Source organism: Mya arenaria, chromosome 5, assembly GCF_026914265.1.
Source record: "Mya arenaria isolate MELC-2E11 chromosome 5, ASM2691426v1".
NCBI lineage: Eukaryota > Metazoa > Mollusca > Bivalvia > Myida > Myidae > Mya > Mya arenaria.
In genome coordinates, this window is record NC_069126.1 from 4,272,122 (window position 1) to 4,287,323 (window position 15,202).

The window sequence follows — 15,202 nt, forward strand, 5'->3', positions numbered from 1 at the left end:
GTAATTATACCATATCGATTTAAAATGAACGAGCTGAAAGCGTTGAAAAGCTGTTGGCGCGAAAAGCGTCATTTTACTTGTTTTACAATTCTGTTCAAGGCAGTTAAGATCGAATCCAAAAATATTTTGAGTGGCCCCATACTGTAAGAATAGAGGTAAGGTTAATTGATGATTTTTTAATAAAATTTCTAGTTGCATAACAGAATAACGGAATCACCTATATGTACTATAATATTTGAACATTGCTTTTATCTCGAAAGTGTACGTTTTTCTATTGCAAACTCAATTACATGAAACCCGATTTTTGTAGTAGATAAAGTAAGACAGGGGTATTTTAGTCAACATATTTCCATTTCCTGGGTAATTATATATATATATATATATATATATATATATATATATATATATATATATATATATATATATATATATATATATATATATATTTATAAAATATACATCCCTCGTTTCCTCACCAATATTGTTGTAACATTCTTCAGCTTGCTTTTAAAATCATGTTAACGATGCAATCGTATGAGCGTAATTAAGTAAAGTGGTATTTTAATTCCTACTATTTTAAATCGCATAACACCATAAGTCCCATTTTTAACCATGGCGCATTTGTTATTTTAACCTTTCATGTGACGATACCTGATTTCGAGTTGTGGTATTAAAGACTGTAGGCTTGTGGCCAACAGCAGAACAACTTTATACAAACCATTTTATTCGTTTGACAATAAGCTATTAAGTAATTTGTATCGCATCGTATGTATTGAGGTACATTTCGTCGATGTTTGATTTTGAAGTAACGACTTTACGTGAACGGACAATTTATGATTGGTAGTGATATGTTAAAACACAAGGTGAGAAGAAAAGTAAAGTAAAACCTTTTGTATATTTGTATGAGAAATAAAATTGGACACCTCTAGTGCCATACTTGTTGTGCTTTACCTTCCAAGCATTCATTTAAGGCCATTTTAAGAAAGTCACCTACTGAGGTTCAACATCATTTAGATATGCTTTACATTGGGTCTTGAAAGCGCAAAATATCAGTTGATCTACAACGATATATCTTTTTTTAATATAATGCTTTTTCAATTGTCCGTGATAAACAGTACAACCACTTATCATAGGGTGGAAAGAATACGGGGATTAGCAATTATCAAAGTTAAACCGTTCAACAACCTGTGTCTTTCCCGATATACATTAAACTGTAAAGATGAATTTATTTATGCACATTTGCCCCAATTAAAGTAAAGGAATGTTTGAAAATTAAAATGTATATACTCTCTTGTAGGCACGACGATGATGTCCTTTTCTGACGAGTCATCGCTCAATCCCGGCATTATTTTCTTGGCCCAGCTGGAGTTCGCCCACAAAGCCTACCTACAGCATCCGAACCCTCGACCGTGAAAAGACCATAAACAATACACATGCAAATGTTGACAACTTTTGTTTCAATGTTGACAATATACGCCACAATGATTTTTTATGTATGTTACATGAAACCCACTACTTTTATATGTCTTCATCGGTGTAAAGGATATGATCCCCGACCAGAGTGCCTGTGTTTGAATCCTGCTTCGGATGAAATTTGTTTTGTTATATATGTTTATTTTCTTATTTCTGTTTTATCAATACATTCATAAAATTAATTTGATGTCATAACTCTTAAGTTTAAGTTTGTATTTCATTAGAACATCCAATATTGGGCCTTTAAACTTTTTTCCCCGATTTTTCGATTATTGGGCCCAGATGTCATGAGAATATAGTTTGGCCTTATTGACTATCTTATGATGAACAATGAATAGTCTTTATGGAATTAATATCCATACATTTATAATTATACTGTCATATAACGAATATTTGGGAGCCAACATGACAACGCTTTTGTTATTATAACATTTATTCATTGGGATTATATTTTACTAAAACTAAGTATAGAAGCATGAACAGATATACCACTATAACCATGGTAATGAATAGAATACATAGTTTTTTTTAGAAAACTGATCAAGTAATGCATTTTTTCATAGTAGAAATTAGTAAAAGTAAATTGTGAGAAAACAACGTGATGGAATATATCACACAGTTAAAGGGTTCAATCAATATGAATACATAAGCTGCCAAGCAAACATTGTCATAGCTTCAGTAGCTTATTGGTGTCTTCACTCCAGCTTGTCATCCAAGCACTTAACACACAGTGACCCATTTGGAGATGGCTGTGACAATTGGGATAAGGCTCCAAACAACGGAGGGTAACACTGATGCTGCTTTCGACGTGGGAGTCGACGGGGAAGCCGACGGGGCCGACTGGGAAGCCGACGGGGAAGCCGACGGGGCCGACGGGGAAGCCGGCGAATCTTCTGAAATATAAAACATTTACTAGAAAACATACCTGTCAAAAATATCTGAGCACTGCATTTGATGGTTTAATGCGAACTAATTTTGGTATCTTACGTTATTGTTGTTGTTTTTTTCAAATCTATAATACTGATTATTATTATTATTATTATTGGTAGATCTTTATTATTATTCAAACATGAGCAAAACATAGCGATTTACTCGATTATACAGCAACTATATATACTTATGCTTTTATAGGCACTTTGTATTACATAAAATGAATGTTTGTCCGTTTTTGACTTTCATTAACGTACAAGATATTTGTTTAAAACAGTGTGATGTCAAATTTGTTTCATCAAGTGAGCAACAGAAGTAATATTTTCACAAATGGGGCAACCATGAGTGCAACTGTGGTGTTTTTTGGTGTTCACAAGATTACCAATAGTAGTATGTAGTATGGGCTTTACCAGACAAGTTCACACATTAAAAGCAGGTCCCCAAAATGAGTAAACTGTCCCCGGTAAATCTCTTATCAAATACTTTTTGCCATACTTTTAGTAGAACTTAAACCTCCAATAATATGACTTAATGTCTTCATTTTAAGCAAAATATTGCCTTCCGACGTATATGACATAATTTTTCACGTGGTATACACACACTACCACGTCATAAATTACGTCATATATGCTTAAAATGAAGACATAAATCAAAGATAACTTTTCCTTTAATACACCATTTTTAATAAAACAAAGGGCAGTCTAAAAAGCTTAAAGAGCCCCGCCTTATTTTTATTACTGGAGTTAGATTAGGTTATAAGTTTCAACAAACACTTCGACAAACATGTCTCCTAAATAATATTTTGACAGTGCTCCGTCAGAGGGCCGTATTGTGAAAAGGTTTGTCGAAGTGTTTTAGGAAACTAAGCTCTCAATCAAACCCTGGTAAAAACCGAAGGCGGGGCTCCGTAAGCGGCGTAGACGGCGCTATGTTTCATTTTAAATGGTGAAAAAATAGTGAAGATATCTTTGTTTAAAGTGACACTCTTATTCAAAATCGATACATACACATGTTTAACAAACATAAATTTTGAGTGATAAACCTTCAACTTATTACTAAATAATGCATTTATGAAAAATATTAATTACTGATAACAAGTTTATAACCGTGTATTCAATAGCTGAAAATGCAAACATATTAAAGATTGGTGAATGCTAAAAGATTAACTGCGATCTACTATTGTCTTATTATGTAGAGATACCGTGTTTTCTGCACCGTTCTTTCAAATTAAACACAGTATCCTTCATAAGAACCATTGTTTTCGACATTAATTAATCCTTTTTGGTAAATTAAAACAATTGTATTAAATATGGTAAATCTTATTTGGGAGTTATAGTGCATCTTTAAAGTCATCATTCGAAGCAAAATGTTGCCTTCCGACGTAGCATTTATGACGCAATTTATCACGTGGTATACACACACTGAAGATGGAGATTTGAATATAAGTAGACTAAACTGTAATCCATTTATCCAATCTATTCATCAAGCTTAAATATATGTTCTTGCCCTTAGAATATATAAAAGTCATTAACACCACCAACCATAATAGTAAATAAAACGATATAACACCGATACAGGTATCTAGAGGAAATACATACGTTGCTGTATACAGATAATAACAAGAACATAATGGCTTATATTAAGCTTAAACCAGATATGGAACGAAATGCAAACAAACCGAATTGGTGCTCACTTACCAATGGTCTTCTTTGTAGTTTAGGTTTATTTTATGCATGGTTTTATCAAGAAATAGGAAATGTTGAATTATTTTTGTCATTTATGAAACAGCGGCTGAACGATAATTTCATCCAAGATTGGCATGGTAGACTTAATGCATAGAGTAGACCTAGAATTTATGCTAATGTGTCACGATATAGACTTCACCCATACCTCAAATTATTTAATGTTACAAAGTTCGGTAATTCTATGTCTAAAGTGCGGCTATCCTCACACAGATTAAGCATTTAAACAGGTAGATTGGATAGACCGCAATCAACACCCTTAAATGATCGAATATGTACCTTTAGTAATTCATTACAAGACGTTTATCACTTTATTTTAGAATGTACAGTGTATATACTAAACTAAGATTTGGATATTTAACTAGGTATTATAGACTACGCCCATGTATGCACAAATTAGTGGAACTCTTTAAGATAGAAAATATAGCTATTTTGAAAAATGAAAGTGTGTATATTTTCAAAGCATTTGAATTAAGAAACACTGCTTTTATTCCATGTAATCTGTATAGGTTGGTTTAATTGTCATTTATATGTTTGCTAACATTTAAACAACTTTAAGTGATTCAAGCACTGTTATAAATACATAGATAAATATAAACCAGTAATGCACCTTTTATGTCTGCATTAATTTGTATCTATTATTTTAATTTATACATATTTTTTTTGCATAAATTGTGTTCATTGTGTTATTGTTGCAATTGTCTTTATTGTATATGTACATGTTTTGCTTGATGGGCCTATGACCTTCTTGGAAATAAATGTTCTTTTCTGTTTTGTTTATACGCTGAATAAATTAGTATAATGAGTGTTCACGATCCTATAATACAGTTGGAGCAAAGTTTACAACTTCTTTCTATTATTCTTAATAACAAAATAAAGCACCAGCAACAAGGTATAAAAATAAATAGCACTGAAGCACATTTATTGAACCAAATGAAAATAAAGAACAAGTTGGTAAATTTCAATCAAAGGCTAAACGGCTTATTAATAGGAACAATACAGTTGAAACATTGAATGGTATAAATAACATTTTTTAAACAAAAAAAACTGATTGGATTTCAGATGGATCTTGTTAGGTATTTAAAAGTCAGGGCTTGAATTGAAAACTGATTTCACTTGCAATATATCTGTTCATTCCTTGGGTTTTGTCAAGAAAATGTAATTTAATCACTCAAAAGTGGCTGTAATGTAAATTTTAATAGACTTCATATTTGTTATATTCGTTTCGCAAAAAATAATTCTCTGGGGTTCTTCTTTAAAAGAGTAGCTTCTTGTTAGATTTGCTGTACTTAGATCGTGAATATCATCACCATAAGTTCCGTTTTAATCTTACATTTCTTCGCTCTTTTAATTTAAGCCAATCCCATGCATCATCAAGAAAAGTTCCGGAATTTATATAATCTGTGCGCGTTAATGCGTCAGTCAGTCTGCTTTAAGTTTCACATTGAGGTTCCTTTAGCTGTCCACGAAGAAAATCCAGTTGTACCCGTCCTTATTAATGTTTTTTTTTATTTTTTTTTATTTTGTACTTATAAATTAATGCAGTATTCCCTAGCATGGAGGGTAAACAATTAAGTTGGTGAATTAATAAGTATTTTCCCACTTCATTGTTTCAAAATCACCCGTTTGTAATAACTGTAAATAAGTTTCAAAATTGTTCACCTTATCTGATAACCGTTTGCCTTCATCAACATTCAATATTTATATGAAAAACTACAGAAACAAGCTCAATAGGTAAACGTTTAAACATAAAACCTGTAACGACACAGAGTATACGCCAAAGACATAGAACACAAAAACAAAAAATCACAAACAAGAAACATGGAACAACAGCACAAAACTCCACAAACAACACAGTGCAGATATACTAAAACAAACTAGGTGTGTTTATCAAGGATTTTTAGGTACCGCCTTTGAATGGTCAGTAAAATGTAAATTTACTGGGGGTTTAAACCAGTTTTCGTGCACAACCTTACTCTTATCACAACAATCCATAATAAAGTAAAAACCTAAAAGGTAAATCTTATCAAAGTATGCATTTACTTGAGGAAACTTTATAATTAACTAATTGTTGAACCCCAAGTACTTCAATGATAAGGGATCCCAACTCTTTTTGCAGATCTTTTCATTAATTTATAATAATTTCCTTTCTTAAAATTAAAACCTCGGCAACATTTGCTGATGAGTAAAGTAAAGTAAAACCATTTCATCTTTAGCGTCCTTTTGCTTCCTTATGGTTCTAAGGAGGTTATTTAATTGTCCATTCCCAGTACTAATTAATTCTGTCACCGATTTGTATTAAGATTTCTTAGCTTTTACTTTTTTGCCTGCAGTATAATTTTGTTTAATTCCGTTTGTAACTGATCTGTGTCAATTATTTTTTCCGTCATTTGCTTGAAATGTTCCTTTATGTTTTTTCCATCCCGGTGGATTTTTTTTTATTCTGTAAGTAACTCCTTTTTAGAAGCTTTGCCAGATTTTCAGCCTACGTGTGTTCTTTAGCTAACCCTTCTATCTGTTTGTTGACACTCTCCTTTGTTTTATGAATATTCAATCTGTTAGACCGTATATTTGTTTCATTTGTCCGTTGTGTTAAGGTCTCAATTATATCTGGCAACTTCTAAATGTCATAATCGTCTAGGGTTTTGCAAATTTGCTTGAACGGATAGCGTTTGTTTACACAATCATATGGTTCTTTGGGATCACCGAACTGCATGCCATTATTGCTATGTAAAATATTTACCCGGCCTGTTCCTTTGTGAAGGTCATGAACTATTTTTTCTTTTGTAACTGGGACTGATTGTACAATGCCGTTTCTAAACATATTTGGTGTACTGCTAGTTGCTTCGTATTTCTATGCATATATCATTAAATAACACCATTATATTATATTGTTGCTTAATAGTTTCTTAAAACTAAATTTCTTGGTTTGTCTAAATAAAAAGAATCATATGCAGAATAGTAAGATATGTATTGATAAATTGTTCAAAATAAATGCTGTCCGATACACCTTTGGTTGGGGATTAAAAAACATAGAACAATTTGATCATGTACTTTAGTGTAGGACTAGAAAAGAAAACAAACGCAACATTTTAATGCCTTCCCTGAATAAAGTACTTTAATCAATTATGTCGTTTTCATTTACAAACATAATTGCCAAATATTATAACTTTTGTTTATTACATAACATGTAAGACTGTGGCATGTAGCCATAAACTTGCTTAAAATACTTATGTTTTTGTCAGTTTATCCATTTTGGGGTCCTGCTTTTTTGGGGGGTGGGAGGGGGGAGGGTTTCAAATGTGTAAGCTTTCGGTAAACCCCATATTATATACTTGTAATCATAATTGATAGTTCAAAACAAACTTTGTTCATTTTATGCTTAAAACTCATTCAAACTGATGTTAAACGTAGACTAAAAACTTGATGATATTTAACTATTTTGACATCTTTGTTAATTTGCCAAAGATTTGTGCCTCCTAATCTTAGACTTAGACAGCAGAAGGGCCAGACTTTCAGTAATATCAAAATAAATTTAAACTGTTTTAAAACTGAGTAATCAGTTATATTCCAATGATACAACTATATAAATTTACAGAAAATATAAGACAAAGAAATATTATGTCATGTTATGCTAGTCCTTCATTAAGGAACCACGCGTGTCTACGTATTGTTGTTAAAAACCATAACTGTGTCAGTTACCTTCGTTGTACAAAAAACTCCTACAGATCGGGAAGCCAGGAGGTGGGGGCGGTTTGACCTCACCCTCATCAATCACCAGCCCCATGCCGTTTGTGTTGTGTAGGTCGATATGGCAATGGAAGAACCACAAGCCCGGGTTGTCCGAGATAAACCGTATAACCACGTATCCGCCTGGGGAAAGAAGAGAACATGGATAGGCAATTATCAAAAATGAACTCTACAACAACGTGTCCACCTGGGAGGGGGGAGTGAAGGGCGATTGCCCGAAATAAACCGTCAATTACCTATCCACCTGGGGAATAGTAGGTGGTTTAACAATTGACACCAGGTATTTGCTTGAGCGAGTGCCCGAAATAAACCCAACAACCACGTTCCCACATGGGGGCTGGGATAATGGTAAGGGGGCTTAGTGATTGACACCACGTATTTGCATGTGGACAGAATGGTACGGGGAATAGCAATTACTAAATATATTCCGTACTACAAAGTTCCACACAGGGAATGAAAAGTATGATGATAAGCAATTGTCCGAGATTTGCCGTACAACCATCCGTTCTCGGAAAGAAAAGTACGGGGAATATCAAGTTTACGAATTGAAAGCATGCAACAACTTGTGCGTCTTCTGAAAGTTATTACACCACTTGTAGATGTATTTATGTTCTGTTGTCCCATTTAGTGTACGAATGTTTAACTGACCTGTAGGAACGACGATGGTATCTTTTTCTGGCGGATCGTCGCTCAATCCCGGGGTTCTTCCCATTGCCCAGCTGGTGTTTGCCCAAACAGCCTGGCTGCAGTAGCCAAATGGATCGTTACACAGGATGTCAGTGTTGTTGTACTGCAGGACGGCTGTTGTACTGTCGTACGTACCAAGGCCCATTTTCATCACATAGAAGGAATGTCCGTGTAGATGGATAGGATGGGACCAGCCCGCCCCGGTTCCCAGGTTCATTAACACCATCTGAATTAGCTTATTTGGGGGAATTTTGTGCATGTAAGTGCAAGCACAGATGCCTTCTCTGTTGCATTCTTCGTCATTGCAAGAGGTCGTCAGTTCTGTAGGCTGGGTGAGAAGGTTAACCGTAGGAAATACAAACTCCCGCCCATTCACCGACCCGGGGGTGTTTCTGGGTGGGCCCGGAAACGCGAAATTAAAGAAATATTCCTCATCAACGGTGTCTCCGAGAATCTTGTTAGGCTCCCTGATTGGATCGTCATTCTTTATGTCATTGTAATTCGCACATGTAGTATTGGTTCTGGCTGGATAGAATTGATAAGGACAGTTGAATACCAGGCATCCCAACCTTGAACAGTCTTCTTCCTGCGCCTTTGGTGGGTTTAAAAGTACTTCACCTGGTACATCCACCATTTCTAGTATTGCCTCCGCTGCATGGTATTTTGCAAAGTTCAAGCTTTCAGATGTTTCTAGAGTTTCAGCGACAAACATGATTTGTTTCTTTCCTGGATCAGAAGGCCCTTGCCAGACTATATCATATCGCTCCCCCGGATGAACAATAACAGACTGCACGGGTATACGTTCAATGTCAAACCCATCCGAACCACGAACGGTAATTCTTTGTCCTTCTAGATAGACTCTCATCGGATAAAGCGTCATTGCTCCTACAATTCGAAATCTGTAAAACGCTCCAGCCTTTATTTTAAACCGTTCAAGAGGGCTTCCGTTATTTACAGTAGAGTTGAACCAATACCTTGCTTTACCGTTAACAAGTCCCGAATGAAACTCAAATCGACTAAATTGTGCACGATCTACGGAATACGTCGTATTGATAACATCTCCCGTTTGCAAATCAAACTGCTGTGTTATCATTCGATGGTAGGCAGTCTCCGGATCCATTAAATGGTTCCAGTCTTGCAGATTTATGATAATTTCGTTATAACCTCTAACCTCGGGATCAGACAGCGGTTTGACCACAACAGCTCCGTAAAGACCGTCACTTCTCTGGTCACCAATGTGGGCGTGGTACATTGCGGTCCCCGGGGGATATGCCTTGAAGCGGTGTACAAACGTTTGGCCTGGCAATATAGGACACTGGGTGATGAAGGCGACCCCGTCCATCCAAGGTGTACCTTTCTGGTGAAGACCATGGAAGTGAACGGATATACTGTCTGTGTGGAACATGTTGATTAAAGTAACGATCACCGTTTGATTTACGAAAGCCTCAATCCTTGGCCCAGGGAATTGGCCGTTTATAGCAATTACTAGTTTCGACGTTTGCCCATCAGCAGTTATAACACGACTTTGTTGCTCTGCGTTCAGCGGAGGTTTGCCACTATTTTGCCTACCAGCCATGTACAAAGACCCATTAGAGGGATAGATAAGTTCTTTTTCCTTGTCCATGTCCAAAATCATGGTCAGTTTGTGTTCGATGACCAGCGTACATTGGCAAATCTTGTCTGTTATCTTGCAGATACAATCGGCCGGGGTTGCGGCGGGCTGGGTTTCCACTTTAGGCACGATTTGACATTTTACTGCATCCAGTGTAGCTGCGAAGAGCAGAAACGCCGCCAGGCGAAAATACATTGTCTTCTGGTCTTGGAAGCTAGTAATGATAGATTTTATTATCATTAATAAAAGTAATTATTATCACAGAACTGATGTCTACCCCCGCATGCGGCCTTGGTACAGAATGGTAGTTACTGATTTAGTGAAAAATTGGTTTAAGTGCTAAAGTACCTGTCTTCGTTATTGTAAAAATTCAAGCCCTCTTATTCTTTCGAAATTCACTCCACAAATCCAATACAGACATAAGCGTAAACAAATAAGTTAAAGGACAAAGAACTCCTATGCTGTGTTTTTAGGACGAGATTTACCTTCGGGAGTAAATATAAGCATTTAGAGGCAGTTACCCATGTAGGCAATTCCGGTCCAATTAACGCCCATGGATATTCTTTGGTTAAATAACTATTGGGCTATTATGATTTTGGCAGGGCTTTTTAGTAAATAATTACCAATAAATAAAGGAAGGAACTTGTTGTTAATAGAACTTATCTTACTATATCAACAATTGGGATTTTTTTTACAAAGAACTGAATTCAATTACCATGCTTATGTCTAATTAAACTACTAATTTGGTTTTAAGTTTGGCTAGTTTGTCTTCGTTGGAGACTCATATGCTATCAAAATGGACTGTTTAACTTTCAAATACATGAATTAACAGCTATCGCACTCCTATTTCAGAAGATTTTGACCAATACCTCCTCATATAGCTATGATTTGAAACTAAGGCCCAAAAGGGCCTATACTCTACTGGCTGGGTTTGTGTTGTCAACATCACTGTTTTCGAAAAGAACCAACCTCTTATGGATATCTGAATACTGTACAAGTTTCATCGAGATACAATCAAAACTGAAGACTGTATCACGTTCGCAAGTATTTTTTACACAATAGCATTTTTTCATACTATCAAGGCCCTTAATCTAATTATTACAAGGCCCATAATCTAGGCATGCATAGGCGGATCTGGCTGGTTTTCGAAAGGAACCAAGCTCGAATGGATATCTAGATACTGTACAAGTTTCATCATGATACAATAAAAACTGAAGGCTGTATCATGTCAACAAGGAATTGTTTACAGACGCACGGACGCACATACTACGTACACATTACCATCGCATAAGCTCATCTGGCCGTTGGCCAGAAGCTCAAAATGGATATAATGGTCATACATATTTAACATCTTGGCCACAACTAAAGGAAAATATGCTACGCAGTAGAACACTTTATGGTCCCTTATTTCAGAGCAATATAAGTCTAAACCTGTGGAAGAAGTTCGCTTGACAATTAGTTTGAAACCGACTGACCAACAGACCGATCAACCAACTGTATAATGACTTAAATATAAATGGTTATTATATTATGGCCAAGATGAACAAGGAGAGTATATAACCAGAGTTATTGCTTTTGTTTTGTTATGGTGTTGTACTGTTGTATACCAAATATTATTCGAAGTATCAAGGGGCACATATTTTGCTATTCGAGCCAGTGTCTGGACTTTGGGTGGGGGTTAGTTCTACTTTAAGGATTTGATGTAAGTCCAAAGACCGACTGGAAACTGGTACGTAGGCGACATCTAGGACTTACATAATAAGGGTCAGCTTGAGTCAGTTTAACCAAAAATGACTCAACGCGTAGGGAATAACATATTTTGCTTTTATTGGCAAGTATGTGGACTTTGGGCTGGGTCTAATAATTTTATAAAGACGCGATTTGTCGCCCTTAGACCGGATACTGGCACGTAGGGTACATAGTGCATGGGTTAATGCTACTAAAATGAGATAAGACCGAGTACTTTTAAGTAGGGAACATTTAGGGTTAACACCTGGTATCAGTAAATGAGGGCCAGCTTTGGGTCAGGTTGACCATAAATGACATCGAGTCCAGGTTTATTCGCCTAAAGTATTTACCAGTCAGAAAACATCGGGTTGGTATATATGTGAAATGCCTCTAAAACTCATTTGAAGATGTTCATGACCCCCAGTAAATTTACATTAGACTAACTGTTTCAAGGCGGTACCTAACAATCCTTGATAAACATACCAAGTTTTTTTTAAATATAGTATGTATGCACTGTGCTGCTTGTGGAGTTTTGTTCTGTTCTTCCCATGTTTCTTATTTGTGATTTTATATTATATGTCTTCGGCGTTTACCCAGTGCCATTAAACCGGGTTTATGTTTAAACTTTTTGCTACTGAGCTTGTTTCTGTAGCTACTCGCACAAATATTATTCTGAAATAAAGATGAAACGATAATTAGTATATTATGACATCCAATACGCCTGATGTGATTTTGATGTCCGTACCGGAAGGGATAAGTTATTATTAAACAGTTACCTCTGTCCTATGAATACGCTCTGCTAAATTTGGTTACCTGCTTAATTTTTTGAAAATTTCAACATTGTTATGAAGACGACCTCGTTTTATTTTGTCAATGTTAAGCAGCATTTTATGGAATATCATAAAGCCTACTGTGTGAACATACAGATACTTCCTTCCATATATTATAAGTTGAATGCTTTTTAGTGAGAAATGGACTTGTTATTTTAATTGCAAACTGCAATCCTTAACCATGCATTGCAACAAAGAGATTTATAAGAAACATGCTTAAACTAACGTTTTGCGATGTTTACAATGAGTATCGCGTATCCATAAATATAATAACAGAAGAATGTTATCTTTAATAGCCTTCGGTTTTTGAGTTTCAAGGGCATCTTTATATTTGCACTTCTAAGGTAACAACAAATATTCCTGTATCAAAGATTTAGACATATTTTCCGCTGTTTATAAGTGTTTTTTTATCTTCTTGTTTTATTTGTTATCTTAAAAACAGATATGCAACCTCTTTCTGAACTCGCAAGTGTGTATACTAGTGTTTTTTTTTTTTAATAAAACACGTCTTTAGGTTGTCAATATGTACACTTAAACAGTAGTTGAAAAACATGTATGCCTTTCTAAATCAATGGTACTTATTTCGCAATTTAAATTCCAAGCCCAAGGATAAATTATGGTTAATGTATGAGAAAATGTCCCTGTAGAAGCAAAAGAGTTTCTGCATGAATTTTTAAGTTGATTATATACTAACGGTCAGCATATTTGGTTATGTTTTCAGAACATTTCATGAAATTTGTGTTTTTTTAACATACCGTTAACCATAACAATGGCATTTTTATACATATAATAAAGAAATTTCCATCAAACAGTTCGACATATTTAGCAGGTCCATTGAAAAGAGAGTATTTCCCCGTATGGAATATAATAATTATGAATAAGCATTTAAAAATCGTTTCAGCAAACATTACCTTTACGAAATCCCTAAAATCCAAGAGCCTTTGAGGTATGAATTAATGTCAAACCGTTAATAAAATACAAAAACTGTATTGTATTTCTTAAAGGTATTATCACGACAAGCCTGTTTGAGTGCATGTATTTTAAATTAATATTTTAAGTTTGGACTTCCGATAAAAACAAACAAACGGAGATATGAACTGATAATTTTCACAATTTAGAGAGGCAAGGTAACCTTTGGTTTAAACAGTTTTTATTCTGAAACAAATAAAATAAACACAACATGCCAAAGAAGCATGATTATACATATCAGATACGTGATAGAAGTATAGAATGCTACTGAATACCTTTCTAAGTGAAATTCAAATAAACTGGTGCATTGAAAATAAGCGGATTTCTACATAAAAAATAATTAAACTGAATTAATATATAAAAATCGCTACAGAAATAATTACCTTTTTGAGATCCCTGTACAACGGCCTTTGAAAACTGAATTGATGTAAAACTGCAATGCATATAATGTGCGCTCTGAAATCCAGCAGATAAACACTTTTTTGGAACTATTTATATGGCGCATCGTTGACATTCTACTCTGAGTACTTTGGCTGTCAAACAATCGGTTCAGAAAGTGGAACTAAATTGGTAATAAAAACACCGTTTTAAGCATGTGATAAAAAAGATCTGACACTCGTTGTCATTTAATACAAGAATTTTATTAAACTCGTCCATGAAAGTTGTAAGTAAGCTCGCCAGAGGCTCGCTTACTAACAAATTTCATAAACTCGTTTAATAAAATCTTGTATTAAATGACAACTCGTGTCAGATCCTATATATATATGTATTACACTTTAAAGAGGCAAGGCAACCTATCGTGTATTTGTATGATAAATGAAAACTCTAAGATTGTAAGATTGTTTGCGCATAGCTTTCAGTGCATTCATTATATAGTATACAAATGACAAGTTTTATTCAAAAATAGAAAATATTTTTATTAACACTTCCGACGTGGTTCTGCGCGGCTAGAATTTTAGATAGCACTATTCAAGTCAATGGATAGAACTTCTGCCTTTAAACATATGATGCTTTAGGTTATGTAGGCTCTTGTGTGATGCTCCCAAATAGCGTTCTGCCTATGCAACTCGCCTATACTATTATAGTTCTTATTATACTGTTGTATGTTCTATTGCGGTTGTTACCGCAAAATAAGGGTATTAATATTTCATATGGTTGTCTTTGCTGGATGGTTGTTTACGCGGTATATCACCTTTAAAACAAGTTACGAAAAATTTATGTAACTAACCTAATTTGCAAGGCGTCCCGATAAGGAACTGATATAATTGACTTTTGAAGGACACATTCATGCAGTTGCTATCGGTACGTGTATTTACTTAAAAAAATCATAGCGAAATATACAGCCAATTTGCTCTCGATGTCCGTGGGGCGAACGCACACAACGTGCCCTCTTTGTTGATTTCAAACGGAATGTTTAAAGTATTAGAGCTATATTCCACAGTGCGTGTATACCACACGATAAATTACGTCATAAATGCTTC

General features: G+C 35.0%; 1 protein-coding gene across 2 annotated transcripts; it reads right to left on the reverse strand.

Annotated features, from left to right (window-relative positions):
- Positions 1 to 1,888: 1,888 nt before the first annotated feature.
- LOC128235158 (uncharacterized) lies at positions 1,889 to 14,405 on the reverse strand. 2 transcript variants are annotated; one of them, XM_052949900.1, is made up of 4 exons: positions 14,105 to 14,405; positions 8,544 to 10,408; positions 7,848 to 8,018; positions 1,889 to 2,366 (listed from the first exon to the last, which is right to left on the reverse strand). In XM_052949900.1, exons 1-4 carry the CDS (start codon positions 14,233 to 14,235, stop codon positions 2,194 to 2,196), a joined length of 2,340 nt encoding a protein of 779 aa, XP_052805860.1. In that variant the 5' UTR covers positions 14,236 to 14,405; the 3' UTR covers positions 1,889 to 2,193. The 2 variants fall into 2 exon arrangements, with proteins under 2 accessions (XP_052805860.1, XP_052805861.1); XM_052949901.1 differs by lacking the exon at positions 14,105 to 14,405 and adding an exon at positions 13,664 to 13,688.
- Between the last annotated feature and the right edge of the window lie 797 nt (positions 14,406 to 15,202).